Source organism: Emiliania huxleyi (genome assembly GCF_000372725.1).
Source record: "Emiliania huxleyi CCMP1516 unplaced genomic scaffold EMIHUscaffold_283, whole genome shotgun sequence".
NCBI lineage: Eukaryota > Haptophyta > Isochrysidales > Noelaerhabdaceae > Emiliania > Emiliania huxleyi.
The window spans coordinates 56,555-72,362 of record NW_005199907.1 but is presented as its reverse complement, the minus strand read 5'-3'; the positions used below and the strand labels follow the sequence as shown (position 1 = coordinate 72,362).

The 15,808-nt window shown below is 67.5% G+C and overlaps 4 protein-coding genes across 4 annotated transcripts in view; 2 read left to right on the top strand and 2 right to left on the bottom strand.

Moving 5' to 3' along the window:
• EMIHUDRAFT_457892 (hypothetical protein) overlaps positions 1 to 1,261 on the bottom strand; it is a 2,418-nt gene extending 1,157 nt beyond the window's left edge. The window contains exons 1-4 of the mRNA XM_005776128.1: positions 1,251 to 1,261; positions 788 to 1,038; positions 626 to 717; positions 334 to 468 (exon numbers count right to left, since the gene is read on the bottom strand). Coding sequence (XP_005776185.1) covers positions 334 to 468; positions 626 to 717; positions 788 to 1,037 — 477 coding nt within the window. The 5' untranslated portion in view covers position 1,038; positions 1,251 to 1,261. The remainder of the gene's footprint in view (positions 1 to 333; positions 469 to 625; positions 718 to 787; positions 1,039 to 1,250) is intronic.
• A 2,629-nt stretch (positions 1,262 to 3,890) lies between these two features.
• EMIHUDRAFT_457891 (hypothetical protein) lies at positions 3,891 to 8,936 on the top strand (the record flags this gene model as incomplete). Its single annotated transcript, XM_005776127.1, has 8 exons — positions 3,891 to 4,057; positions 4,370 to 5,075; positions 5,383 to 5,790; positions 5,884 to 6,192; positions 6,489 to 6,715; positions 7,572 to 7,857; positions 8,215 to 8,364; positions 8,695 to 8,936. The coding sequence occupies 8 exons, from the start codon at positions 3,891 to 3,893 to the stop codon at positions 8,845 to 8,847; spliced, it is 2,406 nt and encodes an 801-aa protein (XP_005776184.1). The 3' UTR covers positions 8,848 to 8,936.
• A 454-nt stretch (positions 8,937 to 9,390) lies between these two features.
• Positions 9,391 to 11,439, bottom strand: EMIHUDRAFT_116213 (hypothetical protein; the record flags this gene model as incomplete). The annotated part of the gene is made up of 1 exon (XM_005776126.1): positions 9,391 to 11,439. The coding sequence occupies one exon, from the start codon at positions 11,437 to 11,439 to the stop codon at positions 9,391 to 9,393; it is 2,049 nt and encodes a 682-aa protein (XP_005776183.1).
• A 508-nt stretch (positions 11,440 to 11,947) lies between these two features.
• On the top strand, positions 11,948 to 14,716 carry EMIHUDRAFT_239155 (hypothetical protein; the record flags this gene model as incomplete). The annotated part of the gene is made up of 6 exons (XM_005776125.1): positions 11,948 to 12,214; positions 12,329 to 12,565; positions 14,002 to 14,052; positions 14,251 to 14,372; positions 14,600 to 14,625; positions 14,700 to 14,716. 6 exons carry the CDS (start codon positions 11,948 to 11,950, stop codon positions 14,714 to 14,716), a joined length of 720 nt encoding a protein of 239 aa, XP_005776182.1.
• Positions 14,717 to 15,808: the final 1,092 nt, after the last annotated feature.

The following is a 15,808-nucleotide window of genomic DNA, read 5'->3' as shown; positions in this document are numbered from 1 at the left end:
GATTTGTCCGAGGCGCATGAGGGCGCGGTGGGGGGTGGGGGACCCGCGGTGGCGGTGGGGGGAGGGGCGAGTGAGAGGGGGGAGCGGCGCGGCGGCGGCGCGACGAGAGGCGCGCGCCGAGCCTTAGACGTTTGTCTGCAGCATCTCTCCCCGGCTCTCCCCACCTCTCCCCATCTCTCCCCATCTCTCGCGCGCGCCGAGCATGTAGACGTTTGTCTGCATCTCTCCCCACCTCTCCCCACCTCTCCCCATCTCTCGCGCGCGCCGAGCATTAGACGTTTGTCTGCAGCATCTCTCCCCACCTCTCCCCACCTCTCCCCATCTCTCGCGCGCGCCGAGCATGTAGACGTTTGTCTGCAGCACGTCCGAGTAGTCAATGAGCAGGTGGGCGGTCTTCTCTCGCCGGCAGACGGTGTAGAGGCAGGCGGCGATCACGTGCTGCGTCTTGCGGCCCTGGATGAAGTTGTGCTGCGGCGGGAGGGAAGGGTGGGGCCGAGGGGTGGGGAGGGAGGGGAGGGGAGGGAGGGCGGGTGTGCTGTCTCAGCGTGTCCCCGCCTGCACGGCGAGCTGGGAAGTGTCTGGGGAGTGACTAGGAAGTGTCTAGGAAGTGTCTAGGAAGTGTCACCTGCACGGCGAGCTGGAAGAGGCGCTGGGCTGCGTCCTGGTGGTGCTCGGACAGGCGGAGCGCGTTGGCGAGCTGCGAGATGTGGCGCTGGCCTATGGGGCGTGTCTCGGACATGTCATGCACGTGTCCTGGACAGGTCTCGTCTGCGAGATGTGGCGCTGCCGTTGGAAAGGGCGACCTCGCGCGACTCCTTGGCGAAGCCCAGGCCCGACGAGCGGAGCCCGGAGGACGGGACGAACTGGCCAACCACGCCCGAACCGCCGCCCGCCGACGTCTCAAAGGTGACCTCGTTGACGATAGTGTTCTCCTCGAGGACGGTACCGCACTGGATGCACACCGCGTCGCCGCGCGCCGCATCGAGCTCGATGTCCGTGCCGCCGCAGTGGTTGCAGGTCAGGCCGTTCAGGGCCATCCTGAGCGGAGCGGATAGCGAGCAGTGAGTGGGGAGCCGAGCCGAGTGGCTTCGCTGGGGTGGTGAGCAGCTGGTTCACTCGAGAGGCACGGCAGCGCGGGCGGCGGGGAGCGCGCGATTTTTGACGCGGGCGCGGCGCGACGGCACGCAGTTTGCGCGGGAGCACGCAGCACGGCCTTCAAGAATCGCGCGTTTGGGTGGGTGGGAGGCAACCTGCCAAGCGGGCCAACGAAGGCTCGCTCGCTCGTGCGTAAAAGAATTCTTGAAGGGCAAGGGCGCGGACTGGCGCGGACTGGCACATCGTAAAAGAATTATTCGGCGCGCTTAGCTCCCCGGCCCTGGATGTGAGGCTGCCAACTGCACTCCAAGTGCTCCAAGAGCTGTCTTCCCTTGGGTTGTCTCTCTCGAGGTTCTCGAGGTGGATATCCTTTGGCCGCGTTGGGTTGTCTGTTTTCTTTCTTTCTTTCTTTCTCCTTGCGAAACAACGACAAGACCAAGGCACGGGCAGAGGGACGAGAGAAGAATATAGGGTGGATACGTCGGGCCGAAGCCCGTCAGGCACTCTCTCACTAACCCTAGCCTTCTCCCGAACCCTAGTGTGTTTTGTTGCCTCCGTGCTTTCACACTCGTCTCGTCGTGTCCGTCCACTGTGATTGCGGCCGTCCACGACTACGTCGTCTCTAGAGAACGTATCAACCCCCTTCTGGTGCCGACCGCGCCCCCGCGGGGCACGGCCGGACGTGGCAGCGTCAACTGGTCACGACCAGCACTTTGGGGGAGTCCCTTCACGCTATCCCAGATATGGCCGGCGACTCGCTGGCGGGGAGCCTCGGAGAGGTCCCCGCCAAAGATGTCGCAGTCATCGCAAAAGCCGCTTCTGAAGAAGCCACAAAGTGGCTCAAGCGCAACAACGTCGAGGCGGGCGCCGGCACGCTCGCCTATGCCGGCACCCTCCTCAAGGTCAGCACCTCCAGCGACCAGAGGACGCGGACCGGCATCTTCATTCTCATCGCATCAGGGGGCACCGTTTATATCGAACCCCTCTCAAGCAAGGTCATCGCGAGCGACACCGACGCGCTGATCAAGCTGTACCAGCAGTCGGACGCCCCGGAGCGTCGCACGAGCATGTCCGAGTACGTTGAGCTCGCCTTCGCCGACAAGATCAAGTTGCCCCAGCAGTTTGGGGGCCCCGCTACCACCGTCACCCGCACCCTGGTGGACGACGCCGAGCTCAACCGGTTCATCTCCGTCTCACACGTGGACAAGCGCGCCCTCGCTGCGATCAACAACGCCGTCTACCAGGTCCTCCTCGACAAGATCGTCGTCGGCGAGCGGCCCCGCGAGGAGATCATGCGCATCGTCGACGGGCTTCCTGGGCTTGCAACCGCAACCACCCTCCTCGTTGCCCTCTACTCCAAGGTCTCCGGTGCCGACCCCGACCTCCAGGAGCGGGCCTACGAGGAGCTCGCTCGGACGCCCCTCCTCGCCGGCGGCTTCGGGCGGGAGGCCGAGCAGGTCCTCGCCGAGTTCAAGCAGCTGTGGCACGCCGTCATGTGGCTCAACGAGCGCCGCAACCACAAGGCCAAAACGCACCACGAGCTACACCAGCTGCTCCTCGAGTTCATCGGCACCCTCGAAGCGTCCATCCGGGAACGGATCCGGCGCGAGTCCGAGGCCCTGCTCGCCGCGCGCCGCGCCGCCGCCGCCTCTGCCGACGTCGCCACCAAGATCTTGGAGGTCACCGCCACTCTCAGCCCGAAAGAGCGCAACAACGAGAACGGCACCGTCCGTCTCAACCTCCTGATACAGGCCTGCGTCGCCGTCATGGGCAAGATGGACGAGCGGGGCGAGACGTGCTCCTCGCTCGCGAAGGGCCTCGCCGCCGCCGCCTCCGTCCCCGCCGAGCCGCCGTCCGACCCGCTTGCCGCCCTCCTCTCCAACCTCTCGCCGGAGGGCAGCGCCCTCCTTGCCAAGCCCGAGGTGCTGCGGGCCGTCCTCGCCGCCTACTCCCCCGGCGCCCCCGCCGGCGGGCCGTCCTCTACGCTCGTCTGCCTCGTCTGCAAGAAGGACGGGAAGACTGGCGCCGCCGTGCAGCACATGTACAGGCAGTGCCCGCTCCTCCTCAACAAGAACCCTGAGGAGAAGGGCAAGCTCATCGGGGAGGCTCGCGCGCACTACGGGAAGGCTCCCTCTCGCCACGCGCCCGGCGGCAAGGGCAAGGGCAAGCACAAGGGCAAGGACGGCGAGGGCAGGAAGGCCGACCCGAGCAAGCCCCCGCCGCCGCCCTCCCTGCCGCCGGCTCCAGTGCCCTTGAGGGGATTCTCTCGCAGATTGGCGAAGGGGTTCCCCCCGCCAGCCCGCCGCCCTCCCCGCCCGCCCCCCGCGAGACCGTCATGGGTCCCGCCGCCGCCGGGGGCGCCGTCGTCGCTGAGGGCATCAAGGTCGCCGGCCTGCCGGTTACTCGACTATGTCGTTACTCGACTAAGTCGAGGGGGGGGACGTCGGGCCGAAGCCCGTCAGGCACTCTCTCCCTAACCCTAGCCTTCTCCCGAACCCTAGTGTGTTTTGTTGCCTCCGTGCTTTCACACTCGTCTCGTCGTGTCCGTCCACTGTGATTGCGGCCGTCCACGACTACGTCGTCTCTAGAGAACGTATCAACCCCCTTCTGGTGCCGACCGCGCCCCCGCGGGGCACGGCCGGACGGGATAAAGCGCCTGTTCACGGCATGGACAAACAAAACAAAGATAGTAGATAGCGGCATGGAGGGTGAGCCATGCCGAACGCAAGGAAGCTGGGGAAGACGACCCCGAGGAGGACGAAACACCTGTGGTAATTCCGTCGTCAGCTGTCACGATGCACCCGAAGGGGACCCCAGCGCCAGCATCATCCGTGAAGGCACAAGTGTTCAAACACAAACAGCTGCCGACCGAGATGGGCGGGTGCCACCGGCTCTCCTGCTGTGCGGCGCCGCGCCCGCTCCCTGAAGGCTTCGACGCCCTCGCGCGTGACGGGCTGCGGCGGTGGCGGTGGCGGACTCGGCGGCTGCGACCCGTGCCTTGGTCTTGTCAAAAGAAAGAAAGAAAACAGACAACCCAAGGGAGGGATGGGAGGACGGCACGCCGCCACCACACAGGGATTTTAAGGAGAGGAGTGTGATGCGCTAGCCGTCGCCCACCCTAGGGAGTCTGCCTCTTCCTATCTCTTTTCGCAGTCTCTCGCCGATTCTCGCTGCAACCTTCATGCCACCTCGCGGCCGTCCCACTCTCGTCGTTCTCTCCCTTGTCACTTCCTCCTCTGCCTTGGTCTTGTCGTTGTTTCGCCGCGAGCGACAGTTTTTCTTGTTTCGGACACCCGTCCAACGCGAGCGCGCGAGGCGCGCTCCTTCTCCGCTCGCTCAACTCCATCCTCCCGCAACGTTTCGCCGGGCCTAACTCGGCGCTCGGGCCAATGGACGACTCCCCCGACGACACGGTCCAGCTCGACGCGCCGGAGCTCACCCGGCCCGTGGACCGACTGGTCCGAACCTTCTCGTGGCGAGCGAGGCAGAAGGCCAAGAAGACGGACCCGTCGGCGTCGGAGCGTGCGGACGACGTCCCCGACGACGCGACCGCCGCCGCGCCAGAGGACCTGGGCCGCACGCTGACGCGGGTGCTGAGCTTTGGCCGCAGAAACAAGCAGGCGCGGCAGAGCGACGATGGCGGCAAAGACGACGAGGATCTGGATCGGACGACGAGCATGTTTTCGGGGCCGCGTCGCGCCTTCTCGCTCACGCGCCGGCCGGCGGCCTCGGCGGGCACGCGCTTCTCCGCGCTCCGTCTCAGCGAGACGGAGCATGTCTACGGGCCGCTGCAGGTGCGGCGCGCCGAGAAGCGCGGCCAGAAGCCCGCGCCGCGCTACTGCGTGCTGGGCAAAGAGACGTGCGTGCTCACCTGGTACGCGACGGCGTCGACCGAGGCGCCGAGCAACGGGCAGCGGCCCGACGGCAGCTGCACCATCGCACTCGCCGACGGTGCGCCGGCGACGCCCGACCTCTTCCATGTCCAGTCGCACGAGGGCGAGGCGCGAGACACTTCCGAGACACTTCCGAGAGACGGCGCCCCGCAGCCCGACTCCCTTCCCTCGCGGCCTAGCTCGTCAGTTAGTCTGGAAGGTGGGTGCAGAGCAGCCAGAGGCTCGGACTGGACACACACACACACACACACACACACACACACACACACACAAGATACTCCGCCAGCTGGGCTTCCACACATCCCGATAGAGAGGTGAAGAGCAGCCGCGCTCGAGTGGCGGGCGGCTCGTTCGAGGACACGTCCAGGACACGTCCGTGGCATGTCTCGCACAGGCGTTCGAATGCCGGGCGGCGTCGGCCGAGGAGGCGGCGCGCTGGAAGCGGTCGCTCGACGCCATCACGTCGCGCGCCATCTCTGGCTACATCCAGATCAAGGGGCGGAGGGGCTGGAAGCGGCGGTGGGTCCTGTTCCAGCCCCTCTGCAAGAAGCTCTGCATCTACCGCGCCCAGCCGCTGGTCGCCCACTCGGCGGGCACCTTTGCAGACGCGCACATCTACCAGCAGCCGGGGTACCGCGCGCACGGCGAGGTCAAGTGGGCCGCGCGGAGGCCGTCGCCGTCGCAGCCGTTCGGCTTCTCGATCTTCACGCCCGACGAGGGCCAGTGGGAGCTCGCCGCGCCGACCGCCAAGGAGATGCGCCGCTGGCTCGACTCGCTCCCCATATTCGACCCCGAGGCGGCGGTCGCGCCGACGCCGCGCGGGCACGCCGGCGGCGGCGGCGGCGGCGCGGACGGCTTCGCCAAGCCGCTCGCCACCGCGCGCAACCTGCACAAGAACATCGTCAACGCGATCGGCGAGGAGTACCACGCCGAGAAGGAGCGGCGCCAGTCCGTCCGCCTCTCGCTGCGCTCCTCCGTCTCCTCGTCCGCCCCGACGTCGCCCGCGAGAGAGTCGCCAGCCTCGAGCCCGGCCAAGGTCGGCGCCGGCGCCAAGAGCGCGGCCGAGCCCGCCCCGCTCGCCGAGGTGAGCGACAGCGCGAGCGAGAGCGACGACGACGACGACGCCGACAGCGCCGCCGCCGAGGCGCCCAAGCCGCTCCAGCTCGGCATCTCGGGGCGTGACCTCGTGACGCACGCAAAGCCGGTGCTGCCGCTCGCCGAGGCGGGCGGCGGTTTTCTTTTTCGACGCGTGTTTTCTGTTTTCTATAGGTGCTGCCGCTCGCCAAGCGCATCGAGACCGTGATGGGCGAGCCGCGGACCAGGTGCTCCGGTTACATGTCCAGGACACGTCCAGGACATGTCCGAGACATGTCCCATAGGCGACGCGGAGCAGGTGCTCCGGTGACATGTCCAGGACACGTCCAGGACATGTCCGAGACACGTCCCATAGGCGACGCGGAGCAGGTCGCCGGCCTCATACAGCTCGCGACGCCGCGGCAGGGCTCTGCGGCGGCGGCGGGCGCCATCACGCCGCGCTCGAACCGGCTGGTGAGCGACCAGCTGCGGCAGCTCGAGGAGATGCGGCAGCAGCTCGAGGCGCTGCGCAACGAGAACCGAGAGCTCAAGCTGCAGACGGGGGGCGAGCTCTCGGCGGACCAGGACGAAAAGGTGCTGCAGGAGTTCCTCGTCAAGCTGCGCGCCGTCCTCGAGATGCGCTCCGAGGGGCGGTTCGAGCAACAGCTCTTCGACGAGTACAACGGCGGGCCAGACCTCGGCTCTACCTCGGCTAGATCTCGGCTCTACCTCGGCTCTGCTTCGGCTAGATCTCGGCTAGATCTCGGCTCTATCTCGGCTCTGCCTCGGCTCTACCTCGGCTAGATCTCCCCGCCTTCCGGCAGGCGGGCTCGTGCAGCTGTCGGACGAGCACTTGCGCGAGCTCTACTCGAGCTTCATGCTCATCTACGTCGAGGAGTACGACGAGGCCGTCCTCGAGCGGCTCGGCATTGGCGCGCGCCCTCTAGGCGGCACCCCACGCCCTCGCCGCACCCCCGCGCCGACCGCGCTCCTCCTCCTCCCCTCCTCGCCACAGGCGAGCCCGACGAGACGACGGTGGGGCTCGCGGAGATGATGACGATCAAGCTGTGAACAGCGTCTCTTCACACCTCTTGCTGTGAACAGGTGGGGTTCGCGGAGGTGATGACGATCAAGCTGTGAACAGCGTCTCTTCACACCTCTTGCTGTGAACAGGTGGGGTTCGCGGAGGTGATGACGATCAAGCTGTGAACAGCGTCTCTTCACACCTCTTGCTGTGAACAGGTGGGGTTCGCGGAGATGATGACCATCAAGCTGGGCGAGCTGATGGACCACTCACCAGGACATGTCCATGACATGTCCGAGACATGTCCGAGACATGTCCATAGGCGAGCTGATGGACCAGCCGCGGCAGGTGCGCATCCAGGCGTTCCAGGCGGCGCAGAAGAAGAAGGAGGACCAGGCAAAGGAGCTGCTGAAGAAGAAGGAGCGCGAGAAGGAGGAGGCGGCGAAGATGGCGGCGCAGGTCGCAGTCAACGGCCGCATCGCCAGCTCGATGAAGAAGTACTGGGCCGCGCTGAGCAACGGCGAGGGCGACGTGTCCGAGGTGCGCCGCTTCCGGCGTAAGCCTGAGCTGGGCCTGCTCGTCTCGAGCACCGAGGACATCAAGAAGATCTCGCCGTACAACTGGCGAAACATGGGCTGCTCCGGCCTCACCGAGCAGGAGCTGCGCTGCCTCCTCGTCCGGCTCGGCGAGCCGGGCATGCCCGGCCAGGCCGACGAGTTCAAAAAGATGATCATCGCGCGGCTCGGCACAAAGAGCCCCACAGACGCGCAGGTGCTCGCCATGTGCAGCCCGCCGGGCGCCGCCAAGGCGCCGCCGCCGCCGCCGCCGCCGCCGGGCGGGCGCGGCGCAGGCGCACCGCGCGCGCCGGGGGCGCGGGCGCCGCCGCCGCCGCCGCCAGTCCCGGGCGGGCCTCGGCCGCCGCCGCCGCCGCCGCCGCCGCCCGGCGGGCGAGGAGGGGGGCCGCCACCGCCCCCGCCTCCGCCGCCGCCGCGTGCACCTCCGCCGCCGCCGCCGCCGCCGCCGCCGCCTGGAGGGGGCGCGCCGGCACCCAGCGGCGGGGGAGGGGGGGGAGGCGGCGGCGGCTCGGACCCGCAGTCGGCGCTCTTTGCGGCGATCGCGGCGCGCAAGGAGAAGCAGGAGGCGCGGATGCGGGCGATCGAGGCTGGCGAGATCGAGGTGGAGGACCCGCGCGAGAAGCGGCTGCGGGAGCTGAAGGAGAACAAGCCGGCCAAACCGGGCAAGGGGGCGGGGGGCAAGGCGGCGCCAAAGCCCAAAGCGGTTGCAGCGCCGCCAGCCAAAGCCAGCGCCGCGCCGCCTCGTCCGGCGCCGCCGCCGGCTCCGGCCGCCCCCCGGCCTCCGCCGCCGGCGCCACCGCCACTGCCGGGTGGGCGAGGGGGGCCGCCTCCGCCACCGCTGCCACCGGGAGCGCCCCCGCCGCCGCGCGCGCCCCCGCCGCCTCCGCCGCCGCCGCGTGCACCTCCGCCGCCGCCGCCGCCGCCGCCGCCGCCGGGAGGGGGCGCGCCGGCGCCCAGCGGCGGGGGAGGGGGGGGAGGCGGCGGCGGCTCGGACCCGCAGTCGGCGCTCTTTGCGGCGATCGCGGCGCGCAAGGAGAAGCAGGAGGCGCGGATGCGGGCGATCGAGGCTGGCGAGATCGAGGTGGAGGACCCGCGCGAGAAGCGGCTGCAGGAGCTGAAGAAGCAAAAAGCAGCCGAGGCGGCAGCGAAGAAGAAGAGTGCAAAGGCGGCGGCCGCAAAGAAGTGACGCGTGAGGGCCGTTTTGATGATTGGGGTTGGGAGCAGAGAGAGAGAGAGAGAGGTGGATATTCGCGTCTCATGTCTCGAAGCGATACTAAACCACACTTCAATACATACACACACACTATATATCTCAGTTGGTGGTGCGACTGAGGTATGTATATGCAGACCTCTCGCCCGACCTCCGCGTCGCCGTCGGGCGAGGAGACCCCGAGGACGACGACGAGGACGCCGACCGCTCCGAGGAGTATTCCGACGACAGGAGGGTGTCCGACTAGCTGGCCTCACCCATATCTTACCCCTTCTGCCCCCCCCTCCTCCGACCCCCCAGGCTAGATGGAGTAGTCCACTCGATTCCCGCCCCCCAGCACGTTGGTGCCTGCAGCTAGTCGTGTGTGCGCCCCCACATAATGACAGTACCACCCCGCTCCCTGATCCCCGCCGACGTGATGATTGATGTGCGTGTAGACTGACCGCGCGCACACGGGACACTACTTTTGAGACTCCTGCGCCTGAAAGCCGCACTACCGACGAACCAGCAACCGTTGGCTCACGGTGCTGCGGCGCAGGGCCTCAGCCGCTTCCGCAGCTCGCCCACCTCCCCGCGCAGCTCTTCATTCTCGCTTCTCAGATCTGCATTGCCCTTCCTGAGCTCGCTCGCCGACTGCCAGCGGTGTGGCTCCTCGCCGAGCGAGATGCGTACAAGCAGGTGGCACATCTCGATGCGCGTGCCCCGCCTCGAGCGCAGCTGCAGCGTGCGGTAGCCCTGCCGCAGCCGCCCGAGCACCGCCGTCTCGAACGCCACCTCGGTGCTGGCCTCGCCGTCCAGCACCGCCACCCGAAGGATGGTCTCGTGCGGCTCGGCCGCCAGCAGGTGCACCGTTTCTCCGAAGCAGGCACTTAGCCCGCCCTCAGCGGCGGAGGTCATGTGCTCCGTCTTGACGCGAGGGGAGGGTGGAAGCTCCGTCCCAACAGAACAGAAGCCGCCGATCGTGTGAAGTGATACGTGCACACGTGGCGACGAGGCTTCGACCGCCCTCGGCGGCCTCCAGCAGCCGCTCAGCTCAGAGGCATACGCGTGCGATGCTCCGTGCGCGCCCTCTATTCGAGGCCTCTCTTCGCCTCTCAGAGGCAGCCCATGCAAGCTTAGCAGATCGATCGTCACGCGCCGGAGCGACTCGCGCCGCGGCGGCCAGCCCTGCCCGTTGACCATCGCCTCGGGCTTCAGCACGTAGCCGCCCGTGTCCTCAAACAGGGCGTAGTGGAGTTGTGCAGGCAGGTCGGGGACGGTGTTGCATAGATTGAGAGCCACGTGCTGCGCCCCCGTGCGCCAGCAGCGGAGCGGGTCCATGTTCATGCCCGAGAAGCGAGGCCCGAGGGGGAACGCGCGCACAAGATGCGCGGCCGTTTTGCGCTGCATTGCGTGAATGCCTTGAGTTGCCCGGTACTCCCTATCGCAAAGGCGCGCGCTTTCACCATAGTCACCGGCATTCGTCGTGCTCGGAGCAGCGACGCCCGCTGCCTCCTCAAGCAGCTCCTCGCCGATGGAAGATATCGGCAGCGCAAAGCCGTACTCGCCCGATTTGTCGCCGAGAAAGTCCTTGGCGGGGACGGTGCGGATAGCAACGTGTCGCAAAAACTGCGGATCCATCTTCTCTCCCGCCCTGGTCGGCGCATCGCCATCAGCGTTGGAGTCCAGACTGTCAATTGAGCGTCCGCTCCGCTGCACGATGTCACCAGGTTCCTCCTTCCTTCGTCGCTTCACCTCCTCGACCATGTCCTTGTCCTTGCCCTTGCACAGCACCCTGCCTCTGAGCGCCTCGACCGAGATCCCCGATGACGGCATGGCCCCAATCATGGCCTCCAGCTGGCTGTAAGAGAGCAGCCTGTCGCCGAATGCAGCGACGAGCATCTCGGCTATCTGGCGCTGGCCCTTCTTTCCGCAGTGCATCTCGAGGGATAGGATCACGGGTAGATCGGACGTGACGAAGGCGCTCTCTGCGATCGCAGACACCACGACAACGAAGGTGTCTGTGGTACAAAAGGTGTGCCCGTGCGTGACGACTGGTGCCTTTGCATAGGATGGAAGGCGGCGGCGGTCCCAGCAGTCGATTTCGACATGGCGGCAGCCCTGCAATAGCTGTCGCTGGTACGCCTCTCGCGTCGAGCGGCCGGTGAGCTGGTCTCCGACGATGTACGAGTTGTGGCTCGTCGCGACCCAGTAGTGCGCGAGCGGCCGCGATAGGTCCGCGGTGTAAACGCCGGGAGGCACCGCTCGGTTCTCCAGGGAGAGGAGGAGCATCGCGAAACGCATGTAGCACAGCTGGTTGCTGTCAGAGGCGCAGGCTCGAACAAAGGCCTCACGAAGAGCAGATGGGTCGCCACCGCCCTGCTCGGCTTCGTTGAAGGCGACCCAATCCACAAAGTCCATCCCGTCATCGGCCGTTGAGTAGCGGTCGTAGAGCTGCCGAATCTCGCGCTGTGCAGTGTACCCGTGCAGCAGCACGTGCGACACCTGAAGTGTGCCCAGGCTGCCGTTGCTCGGAAGCAGCCAGCACGGCAGCTCCGCCGCTCGTGCTAGAAGCAGCGCCCTTGACATGAGTTCCGTGCTATAGGCGGCAAGCTCTTTGCGCCGTCTGATCGAGTTTGTCGAGGCTGAGAGGTCGCCCAATGCTGGCGTCGCCTCGCGCCGGTGGAGGTGACGAAGGCTCGAGCCGAACGCAGAGAGACGCTGTAGTCTTTGGTACATAAGCTGGAGTCTTTGGTCAGGGCCTGCCATACCCGGGCGAAGCAGGCGCTGTCCTTCAGTGCCGCACGCCAATGGAGAGCCACGACAGCCGCCGCCGGTAACAAAACGCCACGCGAGGCTCAAGAATCTCTCGATCACACAACCCTTCTTTCTCTCTCGATCTCTTGCGCGCGTGGGCTCTCCCTTGCCAGCGCGCGCCAGTCCCGTGCGCAGTCGCTCGTAAAATTCTTTGTTCGCACTGTTCTAAGGAAGCCGTCGTCTGCGCCTTGTTAGTGCCAGCGCGCGCCAGTCTCGTGCGTGCACTTGGAGCGATGGGTTCAATTCTTTGTTCGCCCGTCCTTCAGTTCGGTTCTTGTTGATGGGCCTCTGGGGAGAGCTCTCCGAGGGCTTCAAGGAGTTCACGAGCCAGCTGCGCGAGGACACGGAGGTTGTGCGCGAGGCCGCCAAGCAGGAGGTCGAGAAGGTGCGCGGCGCAGCCGAGGCGGCCGACCTCGCAAAGGCGCGGCAGGCGCTCGCCTCCAAGGCGTCGGGTCTGGGGCAGCACCTCGAGCCGGCGCGGCTGCTCGAGCTGGGCGCCGTCGTCTTCAAGGACCTCGAGGGCGCCATCACGCAGGCCGACGTGGCGGTCGGCGCGTTGCTCGAGCAGACTGCCGCGCGGGTGGCGGGCGGCGGCGCGGGCGGCGGCGCGGAGGGTGGGAGAGCGGACAACTCCGAGGCTGCCCGCGCGCGCCACCGCGAGCGCGAGCGCGCGATCGCCACCAACCACGCCAACTGGACCCGCCCGGTCGCCGACGCGGCCGGCTTTGCCGCCTTTTGCGACGGCTTCGAGCTGCTCGCGCACACGGAGAGGATAGAGGCGCTGCTGCGCGAGCAGCCGCCGCTGCGGGCGACGCACCAGGCCCTGGTCCCGGCGGTCCTCTCCTACCGTGTGTTTTGGGAGCGGTACTTTTACGAGGTGGAGCTGCTGCAGCGCCAGGTGCTACTGCGCCTGCGAGGGCCGGGGGCGCCGCCGCTCGTCCCTTCCCTCCGCCCTCCCGCTCTCCTCCCCTGCAACGCTCCTCCCCTGCATCGCTCCTGCAACGCTCCTCCCCTCCTCTCCCCGCGGCGCCCCAGACGCGCGCCTGCCCCGCGTCGGCAGGAGAAGAAGCGGCAGGCGCTGCTTCGCCCGCCGTCAAAGGCTCAGCCCGCACCGCAGCTCTCCTGTCCAGGACACGTCCAGGACACGTCCGGGACATGTCCGCAGGCGCAGCCCGCACCGCAGCTCTCCTGTCCAGGACACGTCCATGACACGTCCGGGACATGTCCGCAGGCGCAGCCCGCACCGCAGCTCTCCTCTTGGGGCGAGGACGACCCGTTCGCCTCGTGGTGTGGTGCACGTAGGATGCAACCCACACTCTCGTGGGACGACCACATCGCCTGCACGTCACGACCCTTAGCCCTTCACACCTGCCGCTGCGCCTCTTCGCACCTGCCGCTGCGCCTCTTCGCACCTGCCTCTGCGCCTCTTCGGTTCTGCCTCTGCGCCTCTTCACAGCTGCCCCTCTGTCTCCAAGGTCCGACGAGCCCGCACCGCGCACAAAGCAGCCCGCCAAGCTGCCCGCACCGCTGCCGAAGAGGGCTCCGCCCGCCAAACCTTCTCCGTCGCCCGTCCCTCTCCCTCTCCCTCTCCCGCCCGCGCCCGCGCCCGTGGCGAGGAGCGAGCGGACAGGGCTCGACCCGATAGCTGCGACGGCGGCGGTCAGCAGCCGAGCAGCAGCCTCCACCGAGCCGCACGGCCAGCCTGCCCGCCCGCTGCCGCGCCGCTCTCTCGGCCGAGCCGAGCCGGCGGCGCAGGGCTATGAGGCCGCCCCACCTGCTACGGGCGGCGCGGCGGCGGCGGCGGCGCCGGCGGCGGCGGCGGCGGCGGCGGCGGGAGGAGGAGCCTTAGGAGGGGCGGCTGTCGGCGCGGCGGCTGCAGCGGCCAGGCAGGCCGGCGAGGAGGGCGCGAAGGGAGGAGGGGTGCCGCCGCAGGGCGAGCGGGCGGGCGGCGAGCGGGCGGCGGCGCGCGCAGCGCTGGAGCGGCGCGAGGCCCCTCTGCTGCGGGGCGAGGAGTGAGCAGGGTCGGGGTGGAGTTGGTAGGCGAGGAGCCCCAGCACAAGGCCGGGCGGGAAGAAGGCGCACGGCCCCCTTGCCCTCGACTCGTCGGCCGCGCAACATATTGGAATGTCAAAGGGCAAAGGACGAGCAGGGTCACTCTTACATAGGCGCAGGCGCGCTCCTCCGCCGCGAATGAATGAATTATGAGGAATGAAAACAGTACATGATTGACTAGGCGCATTCCTCCGCCGCGTCGACCGTCTCGGAACGACCTCTCGCTCGCCCCGCACCCCTCCCGGAACCGTCCACGAGCCTTCTCTCGGAGCTTTGCTGTAGGACGACTTCTCGCTCGCCTCGTCCGCGTCGCTCATCGACCCCCCGTCCGAGGTACACCCCCGTCCGAGATGCGCCGAGAGAGGGGTGTGCAAGAGAGGACTGAGATCGAGATGCGCCGAGATCGAGCCTCTGCCGAGCTTCTGCCGAGCCCTGCCGAGGCTCTGCCATCCGCCGCAGTACGCGTGGGAGGAGGCGTGCACACGACATGTCGACGACACGTCCGTGACTTGCGCCTGACCTGCCCCGCAGGACGCGTGGGAGGAGGCGTCAACCGTCTCGTGCGGCGCCGAGGAGTGCGCCGAGCCGCCGCCGCTCCACTCCGCCTGCTCGCTCACGCTGCAGCCGCCTCCGGGCGAGGAGGAGGAGGACTGGTGCGCAGCCATGCCGCCGCCCCTCCTCCACTCCGCGCCTCCTCCACGCCGCCCCTCCTCCACTCCGCCCCTCCTCCACTCCTCCCCTCCTCCACTCCGCCCCTCCTCCCCTCGTCCACACCGCTCCTCCTCCACACCGCTCCTCCTCCACACCGCGGTCTCCGCCTCTTCTCATGCATCCGCTCGCCTCGCGCGCCAGGGGCGACTGGGAGTAGCTCGCCGCGCAGCGCAGCTGACAGGCGGCAGCGTGGTGGTGCGTGGGGGCGGGGCGGGGGGGGGCGAGGTTGGCGCAATCTAGTCGACAGCGCTCAGAGCCTGACGGACGAGGACTCCGCGCCGCCTGACGAGCTACGGATTGCGCTGCATGAGATGTGATGCGTGTGGGTGAGTGATGGTGTGTGTTTGTCACACCCGATTTCGGTGTGTGTGTGGGAGTGGCACTGTATAGGATCCGCAGCCACAGCGCCCCAAAATCCACCAGTGTGGGATTTCGCCTTTTCGCGCGAGATCGCTTTGAGAAGCGCACCAGACTCTCTCTGAAAAAGCTCGCATGCATCTAGATGCACCTCTCTCCTGTGCGAGTGTGCACTGTTTTCGCGGGAGCAGGTTTCAGCAGTGAATCAGAGCGCAGAGCGGCCACCCAGAGTGCGGTGTGTCGTCGAGACTCGAGTGTGTGCCAGACTGCTGACACTTTCTAGCTTTTGCACGGCCGACTACACGGTGAGCCATAGAGTACGGACCTTGCAGAAAACCTTTTCCTTCTAAGCAGGGCTACACAATGACCCTATAGTGTGGGGGTGTTTCTGGCGAGTTGTGATGAGTAGGATTAGACTAGCCAATGGTATTTTGAAGTTCATATATGAAAATACCAACTTGCCTATGTGCACGTCTCCGCGGCGGCGGCCCGGAGGCGGCCCGGCGGAGCGGTCAGAGCAGCACTGCGCCGGCCGGCGATCGACTCTCGACTATAACACGGGCTCTATTGAATGGCCTCAAGGTGCTCTCTAGGGCTGCCCTATTCCGCTCGCCCGGCTACGTCGCTGAGCTTCGAAGGAAAAGGTTTCGCTCGGCACGCGGAGCAAACTTCGACGTTCGTCCGATAGTGGAAGCTGGACGCACGTAGGCAAGTGGCCCATGACCAGGCGGGCTGCTGCTCATAATCTGGGCCGTCGGCGCTCGCTCTCGCGCTCTTCATAACGGCTTTGCCCCCTCCCTCCCGCGCCGACGTTGGGCAGCCTGACCACGACAACGCCAGTGCCGCTGGCCTGCAACTCGAGGCGCCTTTGAATGAGCACGAGCCGGTGCGCGGCGGCGGCGCGGGTGATGCAGCCCAAGGTGACGGCGACGGCGGAGGGGGCGGCGGCGGCGGCGGAGGAGGCGGCAGCGGCGGCGATGGCCGCGGGGTCGGCCCGCCCGCCTTTGCTGCTGGTGCTGTG